The sequence below is a fragment of the Lampetra fluviatilis genome, chromosome 5, assembly GCF_964198595.1.
Source record: "Lampetra fluviatilis chromosome 5, kcLamFluv1.1, whole genome shotgun sequence".
NCBI classification, from domain to species: Eukaryota; Metazoa; Chordata; class Hyperoartia; order Petromyzontiformes; family Petromyzontidae; genus Lampetra; species Lampetra fluviatilis.
In genome coordinates, this window is record NC_136279.1 from 13,102,959 (window position 1) to 13,127,560 (window position 24,602).

The window sequence follows — 24,602 nt, forward strand, 5'->3', positions numbered from 1 at the left end:
TAGAAACCAAGCAACACCAGTCTACACTGAGCCCTAAATACACATTGCTTCTGTAAGGCAGCAAAGATGCATGGCAAATTAGCTTTATTGAAATCTGTACAGCAGCGGTAAAACATTCATTAATGTAACATCCTTTTGCGTATTTATAATCACATCTTCTGTAAACATTACGCACATGCTTTTTAAATACTCAATTGGACCCTTTTATTTAAAAGGCACAACTGCACACTGTCGAGATTAGTGCTAGATGGCATCAAGTTCTGGTAAGTTACCCAAGTAATATAGAACGTTCTTGCTTGGCAAAGTCCTTGTGACTTTTGTAATGTTATCTCCGAACAAATTCAAATGCCGGTTGATTTGTCACGGTGGCAGCATGGTCATGTGGGTCTGTTCAGCACCACCACTCAAGCGAGTACTCGTGAGACGCCTGGGTTACATGGATACCTGTGTGGGAATTGGTGCAAATAGCGAACGCTTTGGTCGTGTAAGACTCATCGCTTTGACTCCACATGCCAGTGTGACAATGAGAAGCAGTATTATGTCATGTGTGTTAATGTCATGTGGCATTGTTAGTCAGAGGCACTTGTATCACGCGTCAGACTGTCATGTGAGAGTCACTGTCCGGTGTGCTGCAGCCATGGTGGTGGTTTCACGTCTTCAGGCCCAGTCCCACCATCATCCTTTCATACACTGTCCATGCCATGGCTGTTACCAGTGTGCGGCGTAGACATCGCGGCACAGCGCCATGGAAGAGACCTGTCAGACCATGGCTCTGTGCACATGCGGACGGAAGTCGCACACAGCATGCGCATGGTGGCAGTCAGGTCCTGTAAACGGCACGAGCAGTAGTGTTCTTATGGAGCCCAGCTACATCCTGTGGCCAAGGACACCCGTTGAGGATGTGGAAAGCGAGCTGGGCTTGTTTTGTATTCATTTGGTGGCAGCAACTTATGACGCCTCTGTCTCCATTGGGTAATGCAGTAAAGTGCAGAGACCGTGGCTATCAATACCGAAGGGCTGTGAATACTGGGCTCTGCCAAGTGCACTGAAGGAAATAAACATCCCTGTAGGTAAAGCTCAGCATTATGGGTGCATGTAAAAAGGGACTCACTCTGCAGATGGCCACAAAAGTTTGTCCTGTGTGGGAAAATCTGTGAGGCTCCATTTGCATGTAGGTTTTGATGGTATCGGCTGGTTGCGTGACGAGAGATGCTACCACTCCAGCCAGCACCCCGCACGCAAACCGCGTCGGCGCCTGGCCCTCCCTCTCCACTCCTGCAGGACACAAGATGCAGTCGGCACCCGATGCAGGAATCGTGGCTACACAGTTGGCATGGTAAAGGCACCACTCTGCAACCCCTGCCTTCACAGAGCCCGATGCAACCAGACCGGCCAGTGCAATTTTCCAACCATTAATGGAGGTCACACGAGGTGAGGACTCATGTCTTCTTTTAAAACCCAACAGAACCCCAAGTGTGGAGATGCTGGTGATAAGGTTTTGTACCGTGTAGCAGCATGTGCTTGGCCTGAGTGTAGATCATGACGTAGATCCCCGAGAAGGGCGCATCGCGAGCGAGCGTTGCCGTCAAGCCACTAAAGAGGGCGCGGATGCCTTCCGTCTTACGGATGCTGCTCAGTGCTCCGAACACACTCCTGTACTTGAAGCGGCCACTCTGCCTTGGAAAAACACAACATTTAGCAAAAACTCACGGTGTTCGCGGGTGCAAAATTATCCGAGGTGGTGATTGTACCTCATATCGTGTTTTTACAACAGTGACGGGCAGCATGCACACTGCAGATACGGTCCTTGCCGACAGCCCCAGCAGGAGCGAGTCCAGGGCGGATGGAGCACGATCCCTGCATCCCCACGGCACAGGACCCAGTGACGTCACTCACTATCTCTACGGAGCAACAACAAACCCCTGTTAATGAGATCGGGCACCGCAAGCTACTCGGAGCCATCGGGCCCCGATGCTTGTTCTCATCACGCTGGCTCATCTGAGCCTTTAGTCCAATAAGTGCAATTCACTTAGTATCAACGTTGCCCAAATACAAGCTCAGGCCCCATGTATAGCTACGTCGCCAATAGGACCAGCACTCGCTTTCGGAGATTATTTGGTCATATTGTGTTAGCAGTGCTAAATCACAAAAAAACTAAAGATATTCAGAAATTACACTACCCAAAAAGGGAAAAAAGCAACGTTTCTGGAAATGGCCCTTCATAGCAAATATTAAATTTTATGTGAGGTGAATATTTTTCTTACGTGCTATGAAGGGCCATTGCTCGAAATGTCACCTATGATGTATTATTTTTCCTTTTAAGGCAATATTACCTGAAGAAACTCTCTTCGAGTGAGTGCAGGGTGCAGAAGTAGATGCCAACGCCAGGTACGCAGCGCACGAGAGACTGCAAGTGACACGGACAAGGAAACAGGCATTTGTAGCGCAGGTAGAATCGTAGCTACAGAACTATGACTGTGCCACGGTAACCTCTTTAAACACATGCGTGCGCGGTTGTCAAATACTTGTGTCCACTCCACGGGGACCTGCAGACTCACAGGGCCAAGTCCCTTCCAGAGGCCACGCACGCTCTCCGTACGCACCACATGGGTCAGCACGGACACCATCCGCACCCTCGGGGACCTGGCAATAAAAGGGGCGACATAGGCCACATTGAAGCTGGGTCCACACCTGAGTTGCATGTAAATGAATCGCTTATATGTTGGCGTCTCTGCAATGAGTTGTGAGCAGTTCCGTAACTGGTTTCTTACAGTAGGCTTTGCAGCAGTGAGCATTGGTGATTATACTTATAAGTCCTGCTAAGAAAAAAACTGGTGTGTGGTTGTCTGTCTCACTTGCTCAAATTTATTGATGGTCAAGTCAATAGGACCACGATGCAGTTTTTTTGCACAATGCATAAGGCCAAGTGTGTTTTGTACATTGCTGTGTTGTCTTAAACTTAGTAGACTTACTATTAAGCGTCACGACCAGCAAAGTGATTATTTCACCACGTGCACATTTGCGAACAATGATTGGTTGTTAGAATCTTCAATATCTTGTTTATTTTTTTAGAGGCAGTAAATTAAGAAATGTTGACCAATAGAATGCATTCAGCAGGCATTTCAATACCATCGGTAATAAATGAAGCCATAATTTAACGAAACTGACAGCACCAAAGGAATCAGTCACTCCAAATACCAGAAAATGTTTAACACACTTCTCAACACAGAAACCTTGCTTTGCAACTACTTACTCAAATGTGGTCAAAGCAGTTAGTTGCATAATTGATCACCGGCCTCGAGACCCGTTTGGTGGAAGAGTTTAGGCATAAACGCGTTTTTATAATTAGTGTATGTATGGCTAGTTGGGGTTAAAGGCTAAATTGGCTTAAAAGTATATGGATTTTATGGATTTCAGACTTGGGGTTTATGGGACTACAGGTAGATGAGTTTAAGGGGTAAATGTGTTTTTTTGTAACAAATCGCGAACCAATACAGAACGCATAGCTTGCATAACGGGGTTGTCACAATTCATGAAGGACAGTGCCGATGCAACTGAACCATATAAAGGGGAAGGGAGGTAAAAGGTGGGGAAAGGGGTCCATTACCCCCACCAAGCGAGGACACCACTTGGGGAGAAGATGGAAAGTTAAATTGGGAGGGGATAATAAGGGAGGGGGAATATAACCAACCAAATGAGGGAAACATAGGACAAGGGGGGGATAGGAGAGGGGGGACAAAGAAGACCCCTAAAATCAAATAATATACATGCGGCTAATGGGCGTTAATGCTATCCTTCCAACATTCCAAGTTTCGCTCCCGGTTAATCATCTTTTTTGAGTCCATTTCCTGGCCCCCTAATCCAACCAGCTCATTCTAGGCTCCATATGGCCTCGAAGTATCAGGACTCATGCTCCATGCCTGCATGTGTGAGGAAGAGGTAAATGTGTTTAAAAGTTTAGGGGTACAAAAGTGAGGGTAGACTCGTTTTAGGGATATTAAGGCATTAGGCTTATGGCAGGAATGGGGAACATTTTCCTTATTGAGGGCAAAATAGGACTGCCAAATCACTTTAGAGGATTACACATTAACATCCACACATCAGCCCCGTTACTCCAAAATGCAACTTTCATTGCCAGAAGTGACGGAGCGCGCTAATACTGTCGTGATAAAGTGTCGTCGTGTCGAAGACATTCCCCTCTAGTAACCGATTAGTGTGGGTAAGATGCATTCACCGACGATTAGCCGTCGATGAGACAGCGTGTTTCAATACCAGTGTGGTTTGTACTAAAGCAATGTTGCTGAAATTACGCAGTCCCACAAGGACATTGGGCCGACGGCTTCTGTAAGAACAGCTTTTATTTGTATTCTACGTGCACATTGCCAGCCTATCTCTTGTTATTTGTTAGGTAGTCGGCCTCGTGTGGCTGCCGACCGTAATCGATAGATAATGTCGGGGGTGGCACAAGTAGCTACACCGGCCCTGATGGTGCACGAGATCGGCGAGGTTCACGGCTTTAGTGGTAAATAGTTTGGACGGGGTCCCAGATGACCGCTGTTGTTATTGCTGTTGTTGTTGCTGTTGTTGTTGTTGTCGGGGTCGCACCGTGGGAGGCTGGCGGCGCTTAGCAGCTGGAGCCGCGTCTTCACCAGGTCCAGGGGCTGGAGCAGCAGCGTGGAGCACGACCCGCTCAGCGCCCCGCATAGGAAGGCGCGCAGCGCAGAGCGCGTCTACGAGCAAGAGGGGCAACAGCAGCAGAGACAGCAGCAGATATATCAGCAGCAGCAGAGACATCAGCAGCAGGGCGAGATATTAGCAGCAGCAGAGACATCATCATCAGCAGTAGCAGCAGAGACATCAGCAGTAGAGCAGCAGCAGAAACAGCAGGAGTAGCAGCAGCAGCGGCAGTAGGAGCAGCAGCAGCAAAGACAGCAACAGCAGTAGTAGTAGCAGAGGCAGCAGCAGTAGTAGCAGCAGCAGGTGAAGGTCTCTCTCTCCCGGGCAAGGGATGATGTCCTCTCTGCCTGCACTGGGCCTAGGGAGGTCCGCGTGTTTACGGCCTCCTCCCCCCGTCCCCACCGTCAACTCGCCTTCATCGCCCTCACGTTCAAAGGCCATCGCCAGATATTATATGAGGATTCACCCTCCTCACCTCCTCCTCACCCTCACCTCCTCCTCCTCACCCTCACCTCCCCGGCCTCACGATCACGTCCTCGTCCTCACCCTCACCTCCCCGGCCTCACGATCACGTCCCCGGCCTCACCACCAACCCCACCTCCGCCACCGTCCTCACCTCTACTGCCTCCATGAATCTCGGCAGCAAGGGCAGCCGAGAAGCGGAGAGTCGCTCGGAGTCATGGCCCCGACAGAGGAGTGGAGAGTTTATAGCCCCGAGAGAGAGAGAGGGGTGAGGGGGGTGGTGGTGGTGAGGGAGAGACGAGGGGGTTCACAAGTTGCCGGCGACGTGGTCCCGCTTGGCGGCGCTGTCTCCCTGCTTGTTCATCGACACCAGAGACCGGGAAGGGAGTGGAGAGGGGGCGACAATTGAACCTCGTGGTAGCATAGTACCCCGGCTCTTGCACAATATCCGTGATGCAGAGGTCGCAAACGGGTTTTGATTCCTTACCCGTACCCGGCCGCACCAGGGTCGCAAACGGGTACCCGTATCCTACCCGATACCCGGCTACCCGTACCCGGCCGGGTATCGGGTAGGGTACGGGTATCGGGTACCCGATTGCGACCTCTGGGATGAAGCCATGTTGCAGGCGCGGGTGGGTTGATTCTAGGAACTTGAATTGTGAGAAGAGACAAGACGTTGGGAAATGAGTGACAAACGGTGACTCACCAGTGACTCACGGCCTACCCGTACCCGGCCGCACCAGGGTCGCAAATGGGTACCCGTACCCAGCCGGGCGGGTACGGGTAGCCGGGTATCGGGTAGGGTACGGGTATCGGGTACCCAGTTGCGACCTCTGCCGTGATGCAGTCATTTGTAGTCTGTGTTGATGGTCGGCGATGTGGCAATCGACTCATCTGGACGAGCTGTGCTCACGATGCACTATCACGGTGTGCCACGTGCTGAGAGCGTTCGGAGTGGCACCGATTTGGGATTGAGTGGTAGCCCAGTCATGGAGTGAAGTTACACCCCTGGGAAAAAAAGTGTACCAGAAATAAAGTATTTAATTGCCTCGGCCATTCTGTATTATTTGGTACCCCGGGGAACCGCTATAAAGATCATATATTGGTGGTGTAGAGGCAGAGGCACGTTGACGGTGATGGGTGTTCACGTGTTCATTTATGTGGGGTTGGAGTCAACGTGTTCATATGTTCACTCATGTGGGGTTGGAGTCAACGTGTTCATCGTGGGAATGGGTTGTTCACGTACTGATGGGGAGTGGGGGGTCCACGTGTTAATTCACGACGGGGCGATTGTGCACGTGTTAATTCATGGCAGAGGGCGATTGTTCACACGTTAATTCACGACGCGGCAATAATTATTGTTCACGTGATGGTCCAATTGTCTTACCTGTTAATTCAAGGGAGTGATTGTTCATGTTAATTCACGACGGGGCGATTGTTCACGCGTTAATTATTGGCGGGTTGAGTGAGCACTGCTGCTTCTATACCTGTTCGGAATTTGAGAACGCTTGTCAACATTTCATTAAGAACGCGTTGAAGTGACATTATTGCTCGATACCGTTTAAACACGAATGTTGTTTAAGAAAATTAGGCATATATACACCCACACGAGATACAAATAAAGCATTTATTTATCCACACGACGAGAAATTGCACAGTATTTTATGCTAATGCACCCACTACCTTGTGTCAGGACACGTTGCTAAATTGAGGGCATCTGCAGCGTTTGGCCACGTGCGTTTGGCCACGTGCACGGTTGTCTGCAGCGCATCAAAACCCATTACAGTTTCGCATGGCCACAACTTAACCAAACGGCAATGATATCCCTGGCAAAGCGAGTTGACATAACCCCCACGGATCCACAGCCGATTTGATTTGACGCGAATCCCAAGAGGGCCGAGAGGGTCACGGGCGTCTTGGCGCCCTGAGGCCGCTGGCCGCCAGGTAGAACTCGGCCGAGTCGCGGCGACTCGCGGGCGGCTTTAGTGCCCGCACCTCGCGGAAGGTGGCACGGAGCCGGCCACGGAGCTCCTCGCTGCTCGCGCCATCCCACAATTTACAGAGGAAGTGGCCCCCTGGCCGCAGGATGACGATGGCGAGCGCCAAGGCGGCCCAGCACAGCACCAGGCTCTGCTCATGGTCCAGGGCGCGCACTCCACTCGCCCGGGGCGCCAAGTCGCTCAGCACCACGTGCGCCGCGCCGCCCGGGAGCAGGGCGCGAACCTTCGTCTCGGTGTCTGCGGCGCGCACGTCGGTGCCGCCCAGGAACGAGACTCCGTCAAGCGGCTCCACGGGCAGCAGGTCCAGACCCAGCACGAACCCCCGCGGGGCACCGGGCAGGAGGACCCCGGTCGCGTTCACCCTGCGCGCAGCCTCCTGGCTCCAGGCACCCGGCGCAGCCCCCAGGTCGAGCACGGCTCTGCCGGGCTGCAGCCAACGCAGCTGCTCGTCCATGTGCGCCAGCTTGAATCCGCTGCGGCATCGCAGCCCCAGCTCCTGTGCGCGCCGCACGAACGGGTCGCGTCGCTGCCTCTGCAGCCAAATCTGCGCGGCCCCCGAGCGCGCCCGGGGGGCCGAGCTCGGGGCGTGCAGGGCCCGGCGCGGCGTGGGGCCGCGTAGGGCCCCGTGAGCCCTGCACAGAGACTCCACGCGGCGCGGGAGACACACGGGGAAGCCGTGGGCCATGGCCTCGTTGCGCAATCGACACGCCTCGCCGCCGGAAGTGGCCGTTTCCGGGTCACGCGAGTTCATTCATTCCGCTTGGCGCCACGTGGGTGGAGGGGTGGTGTGGATTTTGTGGGGTGGCCGTGCGATGTCGCGCCGGCTCTTCACGCTGGTGCTGGTGCTGAGTCCTCCGCGGGTGCTGCTCGGGATGAAGAAGCGCGGGTTCGGCGCTGGGCGCTGGAACGGGTTCGGGGGGAAGGTGCAGCCGGGAGAGAGCGTGCGGGAGGCGGCCAAGCGGTACGGGCGGGTGGGTGGGCTGGAGTAGCAGAAGGGGGGGAGATAGGGGGAGATCTGTGTTAAAGGGAAAAGGATGAGGGAGATAGGTGGGATGATATTGGTGGGTTGGCGCAGGGATTGTTTGAGCGGATGTGACCTGTGCCAAGCATAACCACTGGCACTTGCCATCACACAGCTGGAACGCATACAGTAGTTGTATAATTCCCAACGCTAAACGTTGTCTCCAGATTATAGTCAAGTTGGTGTGGGGGCGCTTGACTCTAAACGCACATAACTAAACATTAGCGCATGGCCCTAACCCTAATGCATGGTACCTAACTCGTGAGACGAGAGGTCAGCAAGCAAAGTTTATATTTGTCACTCATAAACACGTGTGCGGGCAGGGAGGTGACAGTCATTTGTAATTTAACAATCATGTTAAAGTACGTAATTAGTTATTTAATGTTTAAAAAAAATACTATAGTACTGTACGTTAAAATTGCAGAAATATATAATTGGAGGAGCGCGTGTTGAGGTGTAAGGTGTTTTGAGGTGTCTAATGACTTGCAGAATGTATGGAAGGGTATGAGGTGGATCTGTCTCAAGTGACAATGCGTGTGAGGGTTGGCGTGTGTGGTGAAGAGGGTGGAGAATGAGGTGAGTGTGGGGGTGAGTTGCATTAGAGGATGTGAGGAGCTATGTGAAGAGGTGAGTGTGGAGGTGTGCGAATAGTTGAGAGTGGAGGTGTGTGTTTTTGCAGGGAGCTCTGGGAGGAGTGCTCCATCACGGCTCAGGAGCTCATTGAGGCCGGCACGTTGACGTTCGAATTCGTTGGGGAACCTGAGTTGATGGAGGTGCACGTGTTCCGGGCTGACGCATTCACCGGGGAGCCCAGCGAGTCAGATGGTGAGTCACTGGGCAGTCTCGTGGAACAAAGTAACATCTTATTCTTCTTCCACGCGTTCTTCCCACTCATGTGAGGTCCGCTGTCCTTGCCAATCTTCTCCGCACTGCCCTGTCTTGCGCCATCTCATGTCCGATCGCACCGCATCGCACCACCTCTTTTTCTGCCTTCCTCTTGGATCTCTTTCCTTCCACTTGCATCACTTGAAAACGCAATCATATCAATCGCCGCAATAATATCAATCGCCGCAACACAGCGACTCCAGCACCTGTTATCAGTGAACACCTTGAAGTTGCTTCCCTGTGTGACACTTGTACTGCACCCCCATTCCTTCCATCAGAAATGCGCCCTCAGTGGTTTGACCTGGACAAGGTTCCCTTCTCGGAGATGTGGCCCGACGACCACCTCTGGTTTCCGATGTTGCTCAAGAAACAGAAGTTCAGCGGCTTCTTTCGGTTCCAGGGCATGAATACCATCTTGGAACACAGCCTGGAGATTGTGGAATAAGGGTTGTGGCAAGAAAGTGCTCGTAAACATTAGACGAGGTCCAGACACACCTGCCAATGTCACACTTGCTTCGAGCGGTTAACAAGTCGGCTTTTGGAGAACCGTTTGTTGAAGCTGAGATATTAGCAGAGGTTGTAGATATTTGTGATAATGGGGCATTTGTGTGGGCGGTGGGTAGAGGAACTCTGGTGTAATCGCATTGTTTTTTCATACTGTATAGTATTCACTGCTGCAAACGTAAGTGGTGCCTGAATAATTTGTGAACTTTCATCTCAGCACAGCTTTTATATAAACATTCCTTCTACACTATGTAATCCAAGTGAGGACGAATTGAAACCAAAATGATATTTTACAAAATAACCTGGACCACAACGCAATACAATATGCATGCATTTGAAATATGTTCTGTAATATTGTATATTTAAGCTGATGCAATGTGAAAATAAAGCTCATGAGTTTGTCAGCACACGTGAAACACGGCTACATGTAGGTATAGTCTTGTGAGTGGGCACAACCGAAGCACGGAAAACGTGGAGACATTTACACGAGCACTGTCGTGTTGATGTCTTTATTAATCCTTATTATAGAACTTTGCTACTCCACTCTCCTTGCTGCTCCACTCCCCGAGTTGTTTAACTTGTCTCTCTTGAGCCTTGATTCACAATCGGTGAGCGTTGTGTAACGGTGTTTTATTGTCGGTGCAAGACAATCATCAACAACGGGAACGATGAGAGGTGGATGTCAACACTGAATTTTTTTCTTGATTTGAAGCTTTCGTGACTGCAGGAATCCATACTCTTTGGTTCTTTCGGTGAGGTCACGTAGGTAAAAATAAAATACCTGATGAAGATTGTGTGGATTTGTTTTATTTTTACCTACGTGACTTTACCGAAAGAACCAAAGAGTATTAATTTTATTCTTAGCTTGTGGCACACGAAGGCCCTAAAAACTCCCCCCTTAACCAATCACAGTGCCTCCCACTTCCTAATGACGCTCATTGCCTTTGCGTGACAGCATCTTGAGAGAAACGCGTTTCCGACTGTACAAAGCACGAAACACGTCAGCAAAAGCACCGTGGTGCCACTCAAGATGTGGGTGGTCAGGGTTCTTGGGTTCCTCTGTTAGAGGGGGGCGTGGTTTGGGTTCATCTTGGTTCTTTCGGTAAAATCACGTAGAAGGGAAATAAAATAAAAACATGATAAAATACAATTCTCACGACGTTTCGGCCATAACGCATGCAGCCGTCCTCGGGTGAAGAACAAGTCTGTCGGAAAGACAGCGTCTGGTTAGGTTTCTTGGGTTTCTCTGGTAGAGAGGGGGCGTGGTTAGGGTTCTTGGGTTGCTCTGGTAGAGAGAGAGGCGTGGTTAGGGTTCTTGAGTTTCTCTGGTAGAGAGGGGGGCGTGGTTAGGGTTCTTGGGTTTCTCTGTAGAGAGGGAGGCGTGGTTAGGGTTCTTGAGTTTCTCTGATAGAGAGGGGGGCGTGGTTAGGGTTCTTGGGTTTCTCTGGAAGAGAGGGGGCGTGGTTAGGGTTCTTGGATTTCTCTGGCAGAGAGGGAGGCGTGGTTAGGGTTCTTGGGTTTCTCTGGTAGAGGGGGGGGGGCGTGGTTAGGGTTCTTGGGTTTCTCTGGAAGAGAGGGGGCGTGGTTAGGGTTCTTGGGTTTCTCTGGTAGAGAGGGGGGGTGGTTAGGGTTCTTGGGTTTCTCTGGTAGAGAGGGGGGCGTGGTTAGGGTTCTTGGGTTTCTCTGGTAGAGAGGGGGGGTGGTTAGGGTTCTTGGATTTCTCTGGCAGAGAGGGAGGCGTGGTTAGGGTTCTTGGGTTTCTCTGGTAGAGAGGGGGGCGTGGTTAGGGTTCTTGAGTTTCTCTGGTAGAGAGAGGGGGGCGTGGTTAGAGTTCTTGGGTTTCTTTGGTAGAGAGGGGGGCGTGGTTAGGGTTCTTGAGTTTCTCTGGTAGAGAGGGGGGCGTGGTTAGGGTTCTTGGGTTTCTCTGGTAGAGAGGGGGGGTGGTTAGGGTTCTTGGGTTTCTCTGGTAGGGAGGGGGGCGTGGTTAGGGTTCTTGGGTTTCTCTGGTAGAGAGGGGGGGTGGTTAGGGTTCTTGGGTTTCTCTGGTAGGGAGGGGGGCGTGGTTAGGGTTCTTGGGTTTCTCTGGTAGAGAGGGGGGGTGGTTAGGGTTCTTGGGTTTCTCTGGTAGGGAGGGGGGCGTGGTTAGGGTTCTTGGGTTTCTCTGCTAGAGAGGGGGCGTGGTTAGGGTTTTTGGGTTTCTCTGGTAGAGGGGGGGGCGTGGTTAGGGTTCTTGGGTTTCTCTGGTAGAGAGGGGGGCGTGGTTAGGGTTCTTGGGTTTTTCTGGTAGAGGGGGGGGTGGTTAGGGTTCTTGGCTTTCTCTGATAGAGAGAGGGGCGTGGTTAGGGTTCTTGGGTTTCTCTGGTAGAGAGGGGGCGTGGTTAGGGTTCTTGGGTTTTTCTGGTAGAGGGGGGGGTGGTTAGGGTTCTTGGGTTTCTCTGATAGAGAGAGGGGCGTGGTTAGGGTTATTGGGTTTCTCTGGTAGAGAGGGGGTGGTTAGGGTTCTTGGGTTTTTCTGGTAGAGGGGGGGGTGGTTAGGGTTCTTGGGTTTCTCTGGTAGAGAGGGGGGTGGTTAGGGTTATTGGGTTTCTCTGGTAGAGAGGGGGCGTGGTTAGGGTTCTTGGGTTTTTCTGGTAGAGGGGGGGGTGGTTAGGGTTCTTGGGTTTCTCTGCTAGAGAGGGGGCGTGGTTAGGGTTCTTGGATTTCTCTGGGAGAGGGGGGGGCGTAGTTAGGGTTCTTGGGTTTCTCTGTTGGCGGCGGCAATCGCTGTCATGTTCGCGTGGACTTGATCTCCCTCGCAGTTGAGTTTATAAGCCCCAGAGTTCCATCAGGCGCCATTACCTGGTCTTGCCGCCTGTTGTGCCCGTGTCAGTGGACGTACGGGTCTTCATGACGAGCTGAACTCTGCTGGACTGCGGTTTCTAGACCGGGGCGAGTTTGGAGGTGAGGTTCAGAGAAGCGGGAAGTGCGAGTTTCAGGGTGTGCGCTTGTGTGGTCGTGTGCTGACCATAATAGGTGCTCGCTAACCACACCATTCCCCAACAGTCTGTACGTCTATACGGTCATCTTTGTGTGCGTGTCAGTGTCATTGAGTGAGGAGCGGTTGTGTAGTGGTCAGTGCGCTGCGCTACGAACCCGGCGACCCGAGTTTTTATTTTTTGCTCACGGTCCTGGGCCTCCCTTAGGTCGACTCAGCATTAAATGAGTACCTGGCATTGGAGAGACAAAGGCGGCCGGGCGTAGTCTTAGCCACACCACCCCGTCGTATGCCGAAGCGGCCTTCATAGGTGCTCGCAGACTACGTGGAGGATCTTCGTCTGAAGGGGGGCAACTTCGCCTGGGGCACCGGCATCGGTGTGGCGAAATCACCATCACCTGGTGGCGAATAGCTGCTGCGACCACTGTGTATGCGTTGGTATGTCATTGTGCCATAGTGTTAGCGTGTATGTGCTTTTTCATTCGTGCCAATGTATTCGTGTATGCATATCAACGTGTCTTTGTTTTGGGTTGTATGTGTACTTAGGCATTTCTATGCTGTGTATTATAGTCGTGTATTTATTTCAGTGTGTGTGTGTGCGCCCTAAAGTCTGAAGATCTGGGTTCGACATGGATATGCGGGAGGCAGCGCTGACGTGTCTCTTGATGCTGGCATTGGGCTGTGCTGAGAAACGGAGTGAAGGTGAGGAGGGAGGAGGGGTGGTGTGTCTGTGGAGTTGTTGCCTTCTTTCGTGTCATTATTGGGGTATGGGGAGCGATAGTTTCCGTGTTGGTGGTGTCGATTGGTGGTGTAGTAGCGGTGAGCGCGCTGCGCTACGGCCACTAACACCAGTGGTGACGATTTTCTGAACCGGTCATGGGCCTCCCTGAGGTCGACTCAGCCTCAATGTGGGAGACAAAGGCGGTCGGGCGTGGTTGCTGGCCACCCACCCCCTCGTGTGTCGTTACAGCACTTGCCCCAACATTCTGTTCAGGCTACACGGGAGATCTTTGTCTTTGTGTACGGATCGTGGAGAACTGGCGCACTGGTGAGCGCACTGCTACAAAATCCGCTCATCCCTAATATGAGTGTTAAATATTTTAACCGGACTTGGGCCTCTCCTAGGTAGAGTCAGCCTTAAATGAGTACCTGGCGCGGTGTGTAAACATCAGCACTTGGGAGACAAAGGCGGCCGAGCGTGGTGTTGACCACCCACGCCCTCGTGTTCCGTCCCAGCCTTCATAGGTACTAGCTGACAACACTTGCTCTAACAGTCCGTTAATTTACCAAATTCGTGTTACCTCAATGCACCTAGCCTGGCACAAGCACCATGGTAAGGTCCCCACCAATTAGCATTTTGGTCTCCATCTGTGTGTGGTTGCAAGAGATTAGATTAGAAACGGTAGTTTCGGTAGTTTCTAAACGGTAGTTTCTAATCTCTTGCCGTAGATGTGCATAAGGGTGTTGTTAATGTGTGTGTGTGGTTGTGAATAGCTTATTGACTGGTGTGCATAGCTCTGTGGTGGTGATTCCATTTCTTGATCTTGAGCTGGTGGTGTGAGTTCCACACTTTTATGATGTGGGCCAGTCTCGCCTTTCGCACGACATCCACTTGTGATGCCTTATCCAGGTGTTACTCATTCTGCCTATTTGGAAGGGACACTTGTGCCTTCCATACCACAGTTGGGATCAGAACACCTGAATGTAACTTTCGGGGATTTGAATCTTTACCCACTGAGTTCTATCCCAGTCCATATCGTATAACTGGCACACGTATGTCAATATTACACTATGCACTAACAGGCACACACACGAGAGACATTATTATTCCAGTTGTAAAGATGTTTATTGTCATTGGCCTTCTAAGTTTAAACTTTTTTTAGAAGTTTTTAAAATATGCTTGACCTAGGAAGGCCATTTGGTGACATTTTGCATGATTGGCTTTGGAAGTGCATGGTTCCTCATTGGCCTCGTACCTTTCATGTAAATTTTCACTGATAGTGTTGATGCGTTTTACAACACATGCTCTATATAGATGTACATTAGTATTGGTAGTGGTGGTTCTATCACAGTAAACAGGGGGCACATATGTGTGCCCCACCTAATATTAGTGGGGCCATCTGCAAAACACCATAATTGTGATGAGGCTGTAAGAGCCGATCTCGAAGTTCAGGTGTCAACTGTGTAACTCTTTCTGGATCTGAATGGGATGGTAAGAGGTGGTGGAGCTAATGGCATGAAAACATAACTTATTTAACCTGAGGGCCTCCCCAGCACTAAATGTTTGGCCAACTCCTTGCATTTGTTTTGCGCACCAACAGTATGGTAATATTAATATTCATGCATTTTTATCTAGTTAAGATTTCATATTAAAATAAACCCTTGTTTCCTCATTTATAAAATGTTCAGGCACAGTCTTCATTTGTATTCAACTGAGTTGTTTTTTTATGTTGCAAACTGGTAACTTCATGCTGAAATGTAAAACAAATTGATACAATGCTTACATTGCCCATATACATTTCAATACTTGCTGTATACAGTATTCCCTCGTTATTCGCGAACTTGTTATCCGCGATTTTGGCTATTCGCGAATCGCATCTGGAACTTTACTTGACTGCATCGAGAGAAAGAAAGTGATGAGATAAAATGATGAGATAAAGTCATGTGCAGCATCATAATTTAAGCTGAGTTCATTTATAAACTACCAGCTTTACTACCCGGCTTCGCCCGGGACTTGGATTCACCACGCCCGGCCGCCTTTGTCTCCCCAGTGGCGATGTTCACACACCACACCAGTTACTCGTTTGAGGCTGAGTGGACCTAGGGGAGGCCCAGCCAGGAGCGGTTAAAATAATCGTCACTGGTGGTGGCTGTGAGCGGGAATCGAACTCGGGTCGACGGGTTCGTAGCGCGGTGCGCTAACCACTACACGACAATGCGTTACGCTTCCACATGCGCAGGTCACGTGACAGATTTGACGTCACAGCTCACTTGCCGTGCAAACAATATATGCATTATTGAGCTCCCCCCCCCCCCCCCAAAAAAACCCACAAAAGTCTATTTTAATAATTTTTGCATGGTGTACAGTCTGGAAAGTACCCACATGGCAAATTTCAAGTTTGTTGCATGTCGGGAAGTACGCTAAACATTTTGAACAGACACACATAATCACAACTTTGCCTTTTATATGTATGGAGATTATTTAAAACTGTAATATTTATGTTTATTTTCTATGGTTATTAAAACCAATTGAATATTTTCGTGTTTTTCAAGGTAAGTCATTACAAAGATAGTTTTTCGTAGGCCAATATGTTTATTTCAATAAAAATATCTACAAAGCGCTTACCAGTGAGAACACAAAGCAGTGCCAGACGAGGAAATGTACCCGCCTACATCATTCACTTTGCCATTCACAGCGACTTAAGCTGTGGTCACCATTCCATTTTAAATAATCGATTTGTTGAGGGAGGTGAGACCTCACAAGACCAGGATAGAGTCTCAGGCAGAGGTCGCAATCGGGTACCCGATACCCGTACCCTACCCGATACCCGGCTACCCGTACCCGGCCGGGTACGGGTAGCCGTTTGCGACCCTGGTGCAGCCGGGTACGGGTACGGGTAAGCCGTGAGTCACTGGTGAGTAACCGTTTGTCACTCATTTCCCAACGTCTTGTCTCTTCTCACAATTCAAGTGCCTAGAATCAACCCACCCGCGCCTGCAACATGGCTTCATCCCAGAGGTCGCAATCGGGTACCCGTACCCTACCCGATACCCGGCCGGGTACGGGTAGCCGGGTATCGGGTAGGGTACGGGTACGGGTACCCAATTGCGACCCTGGTGTGGCCGGGTACGGGTAAGGAATCAAAACCCGTTTGCAACCTCTGGTCTCAGGCTCCACCTAAAAGAAACCTCACCACAGAAATGTAGACTGAGTACATCACGAAGATCACATAGTTCCTGGAGCTTTTCTCTGAGAATGATCCAGATTTGGAGCGCAGCAGCTCCCCCATGGATCCCTTGGAGGAGTACGGTAGAATGCACTCATGAGTAAAGGATATACAGTGATACCTCGGTTCACAAACTTAATTCGTGAACTGACTCTGGTCGCGAACCGAATTGGTCGCGAACCGAATTGGTCGTGAACCGAGGCACATTTTCCCATAGGGTTCAATATAAATCCGGTTAATCCGTTCTGACCTTTTTTTTTGGTTTTTGAAGCACAAAAATATGAAACAAATTACAATACACATTAGTACTGTACAGTATAGTAATGTATAAAGAGAGAACACTAACCTTGCTTGAGATGACTTCAGTAAGCACTCAAACGGGTGAACTGTACAATACAGTAAGTACAGTATTGTACAGTACAGTAGTACAGTACAGTATTGTATGTGCTAAAAAGCACACCAAAAAGCAAAAAGTCACTGAAAGTGTCTTCACAGTACTCACAGTACTTCTTTCTGTGTCTCTTCTTCTCTCCACGATCTTCCTACAGGAAGTCACGACCATGTGACAGCCTGGAAATAGCATTAAAATGGCCGCGGCTCCTGTTCGTGAACCGAAGCGGAGTTCGTGAACAGGAGCATATTTTTATGAACTTTTCTGTTCGTGAACCGAGTTGTTCGTGAACAGAAGCGTTCGTGAACCGAGGTATCACTGTACTACTGATGTTATCATTCATTATTATTTTTACGTATTAAATAATGTTTACCATTTGTATTATTCGCACTTTTACCGATACCCCAATGAAGCCCTCATATTTTGCTCAAACGAAAGAGACAACACTGTTAGGAACTTATCATTATATATACAACTAGCCAGATGTTTGGATGGTATAATGACCCCTTTTAGCGCTGTTTCGATTCGTGCTCCCTTCTCTTTGAACGCATTTTAAGTGCTAAGCGAGGTCTGCCTGTATTTACAAGATATCGCAGCCTATCGGAGGCAAATTACTTGATTCTTTAAAAAAAAGTGTATTTGTGTTTGGAATGAGACGTAAAGCTACGTAGAACTTTCGGCTGGCCCTATACTGCGATTGGAAACCAACCTTTGGGTGTAATTCTTTGGGGCCTAAATTGTAATACTGTATTACTATTTTCAGATTTTTTTTATATACAGTAAAGCATAGATTAAGGGTGCAGTGGTGGCAAGTAGATTAGTGGGAATGCACTTTTATCCTGGTTACCTGCATTTGATTCCCGCCCACATAAATGGTGAATCATATCTGACCTGTTAGTGGGTTCCAACCTGCACTTATTAGCTTGGTGAAGTTTTGTCAAACAATCCGCAAGACTAACATAGCATGAAGAAACTTTCATTCAGAAGTAAGTTAACAAAGTGCTGAATTTTTTTGTTTTATTATAAGCATCATCAGCCATATTCTATTCAATGCTGGAAGAAGGCCACCGCATGTTGTCAACATCCTTCACTATCATGCGATGTACCCCAACCCGTCTCGTTCCTACACGTGAGCCGATCTTGTAATTCTATCTCTGCAGTAGTGGTCCTCCTGGGTATGTTCTCGCCTTTAGCTGCCATTTCACGTCCTGCCAAAGCCAACTATTCTTAAGTCGGCAGGATTGATCCAATTTGCATTTGTTCTCTGATCCATGTCACTGTCATTCCTAGCATGCATCGATCTCTATGCTTTACATACGTTTCATGTTTTACCTTGAATAGCCTTTGTGAGTGTACTTCCTTGTTTAACTTATTTTATAGTCTATGATACTACTTTGTTTTTATGCAATCTCATTGTAATGTCCATTTTTATAAAAAGTGTCAATATAGCAATCCCTTGCCAACCGCGGGGGTTAGACTCGTCATCGCTTAATTAAGTTTCCTGTTTATTAACTAAACACCGAATAAAATACAGTACATGACACAATAACGTAATAAAAGATAAATAACATTACATACCTTTAATATTCACGATGACGACAAGGAGATGATGTGGGAGGGGCTCAGCCAAACCTCCTGCTCTTCCTCTGGGCCACAGACGCAAACACTGGCCTTCACAATTTACGGCACGCTTGGGGTCCATGATTAAGGGCTAAATTAACCCTTTCCCGGAATCAGGAGAGAAAATTAAATAACTTTATTGGTACAGTATGTCTTTTATAACGTCACACAATACAATTATGTCATGCTGTGATGTAATACACACATCATTTGACTTCCTTAACACCGTGCTTACCCGTGGATGCTGACGTTTCCAGGCCGCGGTTGGTCAACAGGTTTTCAGAAGTAAATCCGCGTATACTCAAATCTCGCAGCTGGAACATTCTCAGTTGGCAAGAGATTACTGTGTCTTTTTTAATCAAGGTTCATGAGAGCTTAGATGACTGTATCATATCCACTATTAAGATGAATTATGTATTTCTGGGTCAATTCGGTAAGCGCAGATAATAGGATTAATTTGCTGCAACTTCTGGTGCATGCCACTTATCTTGTAAAGAATGTGAATTATAGAAAGAATGGTGTTTTTTTTATCCAGTACTTGGAATGTCCACAGATCGATGGGGCAGTACAGATGTAGGAAAACAGAAACATGAGGGCAGATAAGAGAAATTTCACTGCATAAGTAAATGACTCTTATGTCTTAGTATCCAACAGCACGTACATCATTTCTGTAAACGTGCATACTGTACGTCATTATAAATAATAGACAGCATTTTAACGCAATGTGTACTTTATACACTTGCATTAGTGTGCATACATGTAACTCGAAACCTGAGTCGATGTGTGTGTGCTGCTGTAATTTCATACGGGCTCCACAATAAAAGAAAATATTTTTTACGTCAAATATCTCGGTCTAATTTGCCAGTGGAGTAAAAACACATGCTGAATATACTTTACAATTCTCATCACTTAATGACAAACGCTGCAATACCAAAACAAGGAGCATTTTCAAAACGGTACTTAATTTACATATGTCTTCAGTTATTTACCTTGCAGTGTTGTTATTGCGGTGATAAGAAAGCATTCCCATCCTGTGTTTTTTGGTACGCGATAATAAACTTGGCACGATTGCGGCTTGCCTTCTTTAGGAAGTGGTTTTATAGAACTAAATAAAATAACTCGGTCTGTAATGTGTTTTGCTCAGAATACATTTTTATAGTTTGGTGGTAGAGCATGGCTTTCTTCAGGACTTGTACCAATGTCCTGATTGAGGCCAGACATCCAAAAACAGCCATTTCTTTGAATGTTCTTTCAACAGGAGGAAAGCCAGGCATGACTGTATTTTTGCCCCTCTACTTGCTTGTAATCTCTGAAGGAGCAACAATTAATTAGTCCACGTGTATACTATATAGTGCTCTGTAATTGCTTGTGAATGATTGTGTAAAGTTTTATACATGTGTTATTGTGAGAATAGGTTTTCCCCTTTCTGGCAACAAACAGGTGTTAAGAAGATGTTAAAAAACCATACTGAAATCTTTTACAAGGAATCATGTCTGCATTAACCACAATACTTGTGGTCAGAATCCAAACAAAAAACACTTTGATAATATATGCATTGTCTTTGAAACTGATTGGTCCACACCAGAGACCGCTTTCTTTGAAGCCTAGTTTCAAACGGTGTTAGACCAGAGGACGCCAAAGGCGCCAGAAGGCGTCCTCTGGCCAAAAGGCGTCCTCTGGCCAAAAAGGCTTCCTCTGGTTTAACACCTTTGGCACTGTGAGGCCCTCATTCAGCAGTGGAGTGACAAAAGGACTGTACTTGTACAATGAGCGCTCACCTGGTTGAAGATATGTCAATAATGTGTATGAGCTGAAATGCAAACATGTACATCAAAACACATATAGAGGTAACAGTAGGCCCAGCACCGTGACCACAAGGTTACCTTTGGCTCCAATATACCAGTGTTCATTTGTTCTTGACCAAATACATAAACACAAGTACCTTCCACCCATTTTAGGCTGAGTTTGCCTAAGACAGAACATGTTTGTGCACACCTGGAGATACTAGGCCCGTCGATGTTGTTCTCGAGGAAGTTTTCTTTTGAGCCTAGTCTCAAAACGGTGGACGCCAAAAGGCGTACACAGCACAAAGACAATGCACTATCAGCGTAATGAGAGCTCAGGGTGAGTAGCAGCTACATCATGGGACCTCCTTTGCCAGCACCAAAATATGAGAATATTTTCCCCCTTGTTTGTGTTATTGTCTTTGCAGTTTAATGCATGTAACTGTGCCTCTAAATGTGTGGCTGTGTGACTGTATAGGTGTTTGCCTGGCTATGTTTTCCATTGTGTGTCTGGTTGTACTTGTAACTGGTGAAAACACACCTCCCCCTTGTGCTGTGCTGGCCTAAATAGGTGCTTACAAACAGCATTTTCTTAGACAGTCCAAGGTTAAATGGAGGATTATTGTATGAGATGGTGTGTGTGTATATAAGTATGAATTTGGCTGCTTGAGTTCGATTCCCGCTCATGGCCAACACTAGTGACGATTATCTGAACCAGTCCTGGGCCTCTTCGAGATCGCCTCAGCCTCAAATGAGTACCTGGTTGAGTGTGTAAAGATCGCCACTGGGGAGACAAAGGTGGCCAGGCGTGGTGCTGGCCACCCACCTCCTCATGTGCTGTGCCAGCCTTCATAGGTGCTTGCTAATAGCACTTGCCCCGACAGGCTGTTAAGGCTACACAGGGAATCTTTGTGTATGAGTGCAGGACTGTTAAGTTTGAGGAAAGAAGATGCATTATCTGTAAATTGTTGCAGCAGGAAGAATGAGTGAGTGGAGGAGGTTCTGAGTGAGCAGGTTTTTTTTGGTCACTTGTATGAGTCTGATTGCGTGCGATATGTGCATGTGTAAAGCTGATTGCGCTGTGTTTTGCGTGTGAGTGTTTGACGAGGCCCAATTGCACGTCACACTTGGTAATAAGTGAGTTGACAGGCCTGTAAGTGTATAGCAGTATATGGAATGGTGCATGTTTAGTGGTGTGTGTGCGGTTGGGTTTGTGTGATTCTGTATTTTTGGCTCTGGGTGGTTGTGGATGAATGTGTGTTTGGCTGGTCCAGTTTGAGGAGCTGGTAACCCATTTTCATTTATTTCCTTTATCAAACGACCAAAGAACAAAAATCCAAGTAAGAATGTGTCAAAGGTTCTGAGAGAACATGCATCCATTTGTTTTCTAGCCAAATCAATATGGTAGAGCCAGCAGACTAAATCCCCGCCCCCACTTTCAAGAGCTTCTTAAAGCGGCAGTTAATTGATTCAGCTGGCCACGTGGAATATTTCAACGCTCACTGGGGTAGAGAGACTGCCATTCCGCGGTCCGGAGCTCTTCCGGTACCGGCTAGAGAACTGGGGAATACAGGCTCCTGTTACAACGAGGGGTGCACAGTGATTTAGTCAGGGCAGGATAACTTTTAAAAAAATGAGTGGCTCATTCCTGAGTGTGGAGGCGATGATTGGGAGGTGGTGAGTGCTAGGCTGTTGTATACTCACCTGCCTATCAACAGATGTTGAGGATTGATGGGATCGTTGTCATTGGAGTGTGTGTGTTTGGGGTGTGTTTGCGTGCGCATGTGACCTGTGTCTGTGTGTGCAAAAAAGATCTGGACAAAGTCCCATCGGAGAGTTCCTCCGGCAGACAAGGCTGCATTGGTGGGTCATGTAGCCCGCATGCCCAGCCACCACATGCCTCAACAGCTTTTGTTCAGCGGGGATAGAGGGGGCTAAATGGGCACGGCACGGGCTAGAGAAGAGATGGAAAGATGTGGCACGAGAAGATGTGGAACTTAGTGAACTTGCCAATGACTGGTACCAGTGGTGTCAAGATCGGCTTCTGTGGAGGAGGCTCGTGAAGGATGCTACTGGGCAGTTGGAGGTAGTCGCCTCCAGCAACAACGGAGGGCAGAGGAGCGACGCTCACAACAATGGGAGGAGCGCCGGGCTGCTAAAACACAGAAACTTTGCACAGTCCGGGCACAAGGTGGTTAATTTCAGTCAATCAACCCATTGTACCTGGGTCTGTCCCATGACCTCTTCGACACTTCACGTGGCCTTAAAGTGCACATAGCCTGGCACAAGCACCATGGTGATGTCACCGCGACTTAGTGGAGAATTGTGGTAGTTGCAATTTTCGTGGCTCATTGCTCCATTTTTGACAAGAAAGCCATCATCAGGACTCAAGGTATGTGAAAATGAAACAGATTTTTTTCAATTTTTATTACTTTATTTTACGTGTTATTTACTACCCAGTTTTATGAATAAGTTTAACAATACTTCCCTTTGTTGAACTGTAAAATATTTAATAACACTGATCATATGGGCATTTAAATCCAGTACATTCTACATTCGACTTATGAACGGGTCTCAGGAACTATTTGTGTTCGTAAGTCGATGAATGGCCATAGTCTTTCTCCTTCCACAGGTATTCCTGTGCTGTTGTCCTGAATGGCATCCACTCTTTCTAAGTATCTGACAAAGTTGTTTGGTGATAGTGGATCTCCCTTTCTCATACCTATTGTTGTTGGGAACCATTCTATTTATTTTCCAAACTTTACTTCCGACTTAGACCTTTCACCTATATCTTGCAGAAATCTGTATCAGTCTTTTCTCTACTCCATATGATCTTAATGTTGCCCACATTGTCAAATAGGTTCTGGAAATCTATGAAATGGTTGTAAACCAGCCTATTTCTCTTTGCTTTATCTGCTGTAAGCCTTAACATCAAGATTTGCTGTATTGTGTTCCTGTCTTTGCTAAACCCTGCCTGTTCACCCACTAAATATTCCTCAGTTTGCACTTTTAATCGGTTGGATAGTATTATCATTAGTATCTTCCCCATCTGGCTCATGCGTGCGATGGTTCAGTATTTTTTACAATCGTGAGGTCACCTTTCTTGGGTATCGTCGCAAATATGTTTTTTTTCCCACTCTTCCAGTATTTTCTCTTCTCTCCATACTTGTTTTCATAGCTCATGCCTTCATGTCGTCTATTATTACTAGTCAGTTAACCAGTCACTCAGTCAATAGAATATATTATTTACTAGGAAAACAATCAATCAGAAGGCTTTCTCTGTCATCCGTCAAGATCTCACTCATTTGAAAACCCAAATTTTTTTCAGGTGCAGAAAGCATGTCAGACGATTGTGTAATATCCTTCCTCGGTTCATTAGGGATTATCTTTTTCTTTTTAAATCACGTCTAAAAACTCACCTATTTTAACTTGCTTTCCCTGTAACTTACGATAAAAATAATAATTTGTTGTCTGTTTAGATTACTCACTAATTATTACTACAGTATTCACTTTTCATCAAAAGTCTTATTTTATTGGACTTTCGAGTGTAGTTTTATTTATTTTTTATTATCAGCGTTTTATTTTGCTTAGATTTGAACTATAGTTGTAAGTGTAATTTTACTTTTAAGTACCGCACTTTGAGATACTTCAATATGAAAGGCACTTTATAAAATAGAGATTATTATTGGAATTTGCCACCCCAGTTGCCCACTAGGGGACAGCTTAAATCAAAATTGTTCAGATTTTGGGAAATTAGTTTTACAATGAGAAGTGCTGCGGCAACCATAGTCGGTAATGATTGCCTTCAAATTTCCAACGTAGACCTTTTTAAATTTGCTTAATGTTTAAACTGTCAAAAATGTGTAACTTCCAACGCCACCTACAGGACGTGGCTTGCAGTGCTCGCACACAAAACGTGCTTCGTTATCTTTTTAAATCCTTTATATTAAGTTCACTTGCTTGCTTGCGTGCTTACGACCGTGCAAATCTTTCGGTCGTGTTTTAACCCACTTCCCGTGATCCAATCGAGCTGACATTTTGCACACAGACTCGTTGTGCGTGACAATGTATTTTCGTGAAGATTTTTTTCCCAAATTTTACACTTTTTAGAAAAAAAAATTATATTTAATTACCAATTGCTTAATGGTGGCAGGCAATCATCTGACCCATAGGTGGCAGCCATCTCAAGCCAGAGGACGAGAGGACTCTAGCCGCCACGCATGTAAAGGATTTATAGTGAAAAACTTTGTTTTTACGGGTTAATTTTTAGGCTTCTGTCTCTATTGTTTTCTTTCTCTACTTTTTTGTCTGCCTTTTACTGGGCTTTGTCTCCTTGC

General features: G+C 47.5%; 4 protein-coding genes across 10 annotated transcripts in view; 2 read left to right on the forward strand and 2 right to left on the reverse strand.

Moving 5' to 3' along the window:
* Positions 1 to 77: 77 nt before the first annotated feature.
* SLC25A38 (solute carrier family 25 member 38) lies at positions 78 to 5,620 on the reverse strand. Of its 4 annotated transcripts, none has more exons than XM_078856789.1 (8): positions 5,294 to 5,620; positions 4,606 to 4,730; positions 2,559 to 2,643; positions 2,334 to 2,407; positions 1,752 to 1,857; positions 1,505 to 1,673; positions 1,112 to 1,275; positions 78 to 772 (listed from the first exon to the last, which is right to left on the reverse strand). In XM_078856789.1, the coding sequence occupies exons 1-8, from the start codon at positions 5,306 to 5,308 to the stop codon at positions 650 to 652; spliced, it is 861 nt and encodes a 286-aa protein (XP_078712915.1). In that variant the 5' UTR covers positions 5,309 to 5,620; the 3' UTR covers positions 78 to 649. The 4 variants fall into 4 exon arrangements, with proteins under 4 accessions (XP_078712915.1, XP_078712916.1, XP_078712917.1 ...); XM_078856790.1 differs by lacking the exon at positions 5,294 to 5,620 and adding an exon at positions 5,190 to 5,275; XM_078856791.1 differs by lacking the exon at positions 5,294 to 5,620 and adding an exon at positions 5,170 to 5,256.
* Positions 5,621 to 6,781: 1,161 nt separating this feature from the next.
* Positions 6,782 to 7,890, reverse strand: MRM2 (mitochondrial rRNA methyltransferase 2). Its single transcript, XM_078856184.1, has one exon. It carries the CDS (start codon positions 7,888 to 7,890, stop codon positions 7,045 to 7,047), a length of 846 nt encoding a protein of 281 aa, XP_078712310.1. The 3' UTR covers positions 6,782 to 7,044.
* NUDT1 (nudix hydrolase 1) lies at positions 7,887 to 9,962 on the forward strand. Its single transcript, XM_078856185.1, has 3 exons — positions 7,887 to 8,100; positions 8,840 to 8,985; positions 9,324 to 9,962. The coding sequence occupies exons 1-3, from the start codon at positions 7,952 to 7,954 to the stop codon at positions 9,488 to 9,490; spliced, it is 462 nt and encodes a 153-aa protein (XP_078712311.1). The 5' UTR covers positions 7,887 to 7,951; the 3' UTR covers positions 9,491 to 9,962.
* Positions 9,963 to 12,262: 2,300 nt separating this feature from the next.
* LOC144932580 (stromal interaction molecule 1-like) overlaps positions 12,263 to 24,602 on the forward strand; it is a 33,179-nt gene continuing 20,839 nt past the window's right edge. For 2 of the 4 annotated variants that reach the window (XM_078856793.1, XM_078856796.1), the window contains exons 1-2: positions 12,263 to 12,489; positions 13,131 to 13,225. In XM_078856793.1, coding sequence (XP_078712919.1) covers positions 13,153 to 13,225 — 73 coding nt within the window. In that variant the 5' untranslated portion in view covers positions 12,263 to 12,489; positions 13,131 to 13,152. Of the gene's footprint in view, positions 12,490 to 12,731; positions 12,962 to 13,110; positions 13,226 to 24,602 lie in introns of all 4 variants that reach the window. The other 2 variants (XM_078856794.1, XM_078856795.1) reach the window with 2 other exon arrangements.

Coding starts and splice junctions, on each gene's coding strand:
- MRM2 (XM_078856184.1), bottom strand. CDS start 7,890: ATGAACTCGCGTGACCCGGAAACGGCCACTTCCGGCGGCGAGGCGTGT.
- SLC25A38 (XM_078856789.1), bottom strand. Junction 2,408..2,558: donor TCTGGAAGGGACTTGGCCCT/GTGAGTCTGCAG, acceptor TGTCACTTGCAG/TCTCTCGTGCGCTGCGTACC. Junction 773..1,111: donor CTTTTGTGGCCATCTGCAGA/GTGAGTCCCTTT, acceptor GCATGTGCACAG/AGCCATGGTCTGACAGGTCT.
- NUDT1 (XM_078856185.1), top strand. CDS start 7,952: ATGTCGCGCCGGCTCTTCACGCTGGTGCTGGTGCTGAGTCCTCCGCGG. Junction 8,101..8,839: donor GTGCGGGAGGCGGCCAAGCG/GTACGGGCGGGT, acceptor GTGTTTTTGCAG/GGAGCTCTGGGAGGAGTGCT. Junction 8,986..9,323: donor GGAGCCCAGCGAGTCAGATG/GTGAGTCACTGG, acceptor TCCTTCCATCAG/AAATGCGCCCTCAGTGGTTT.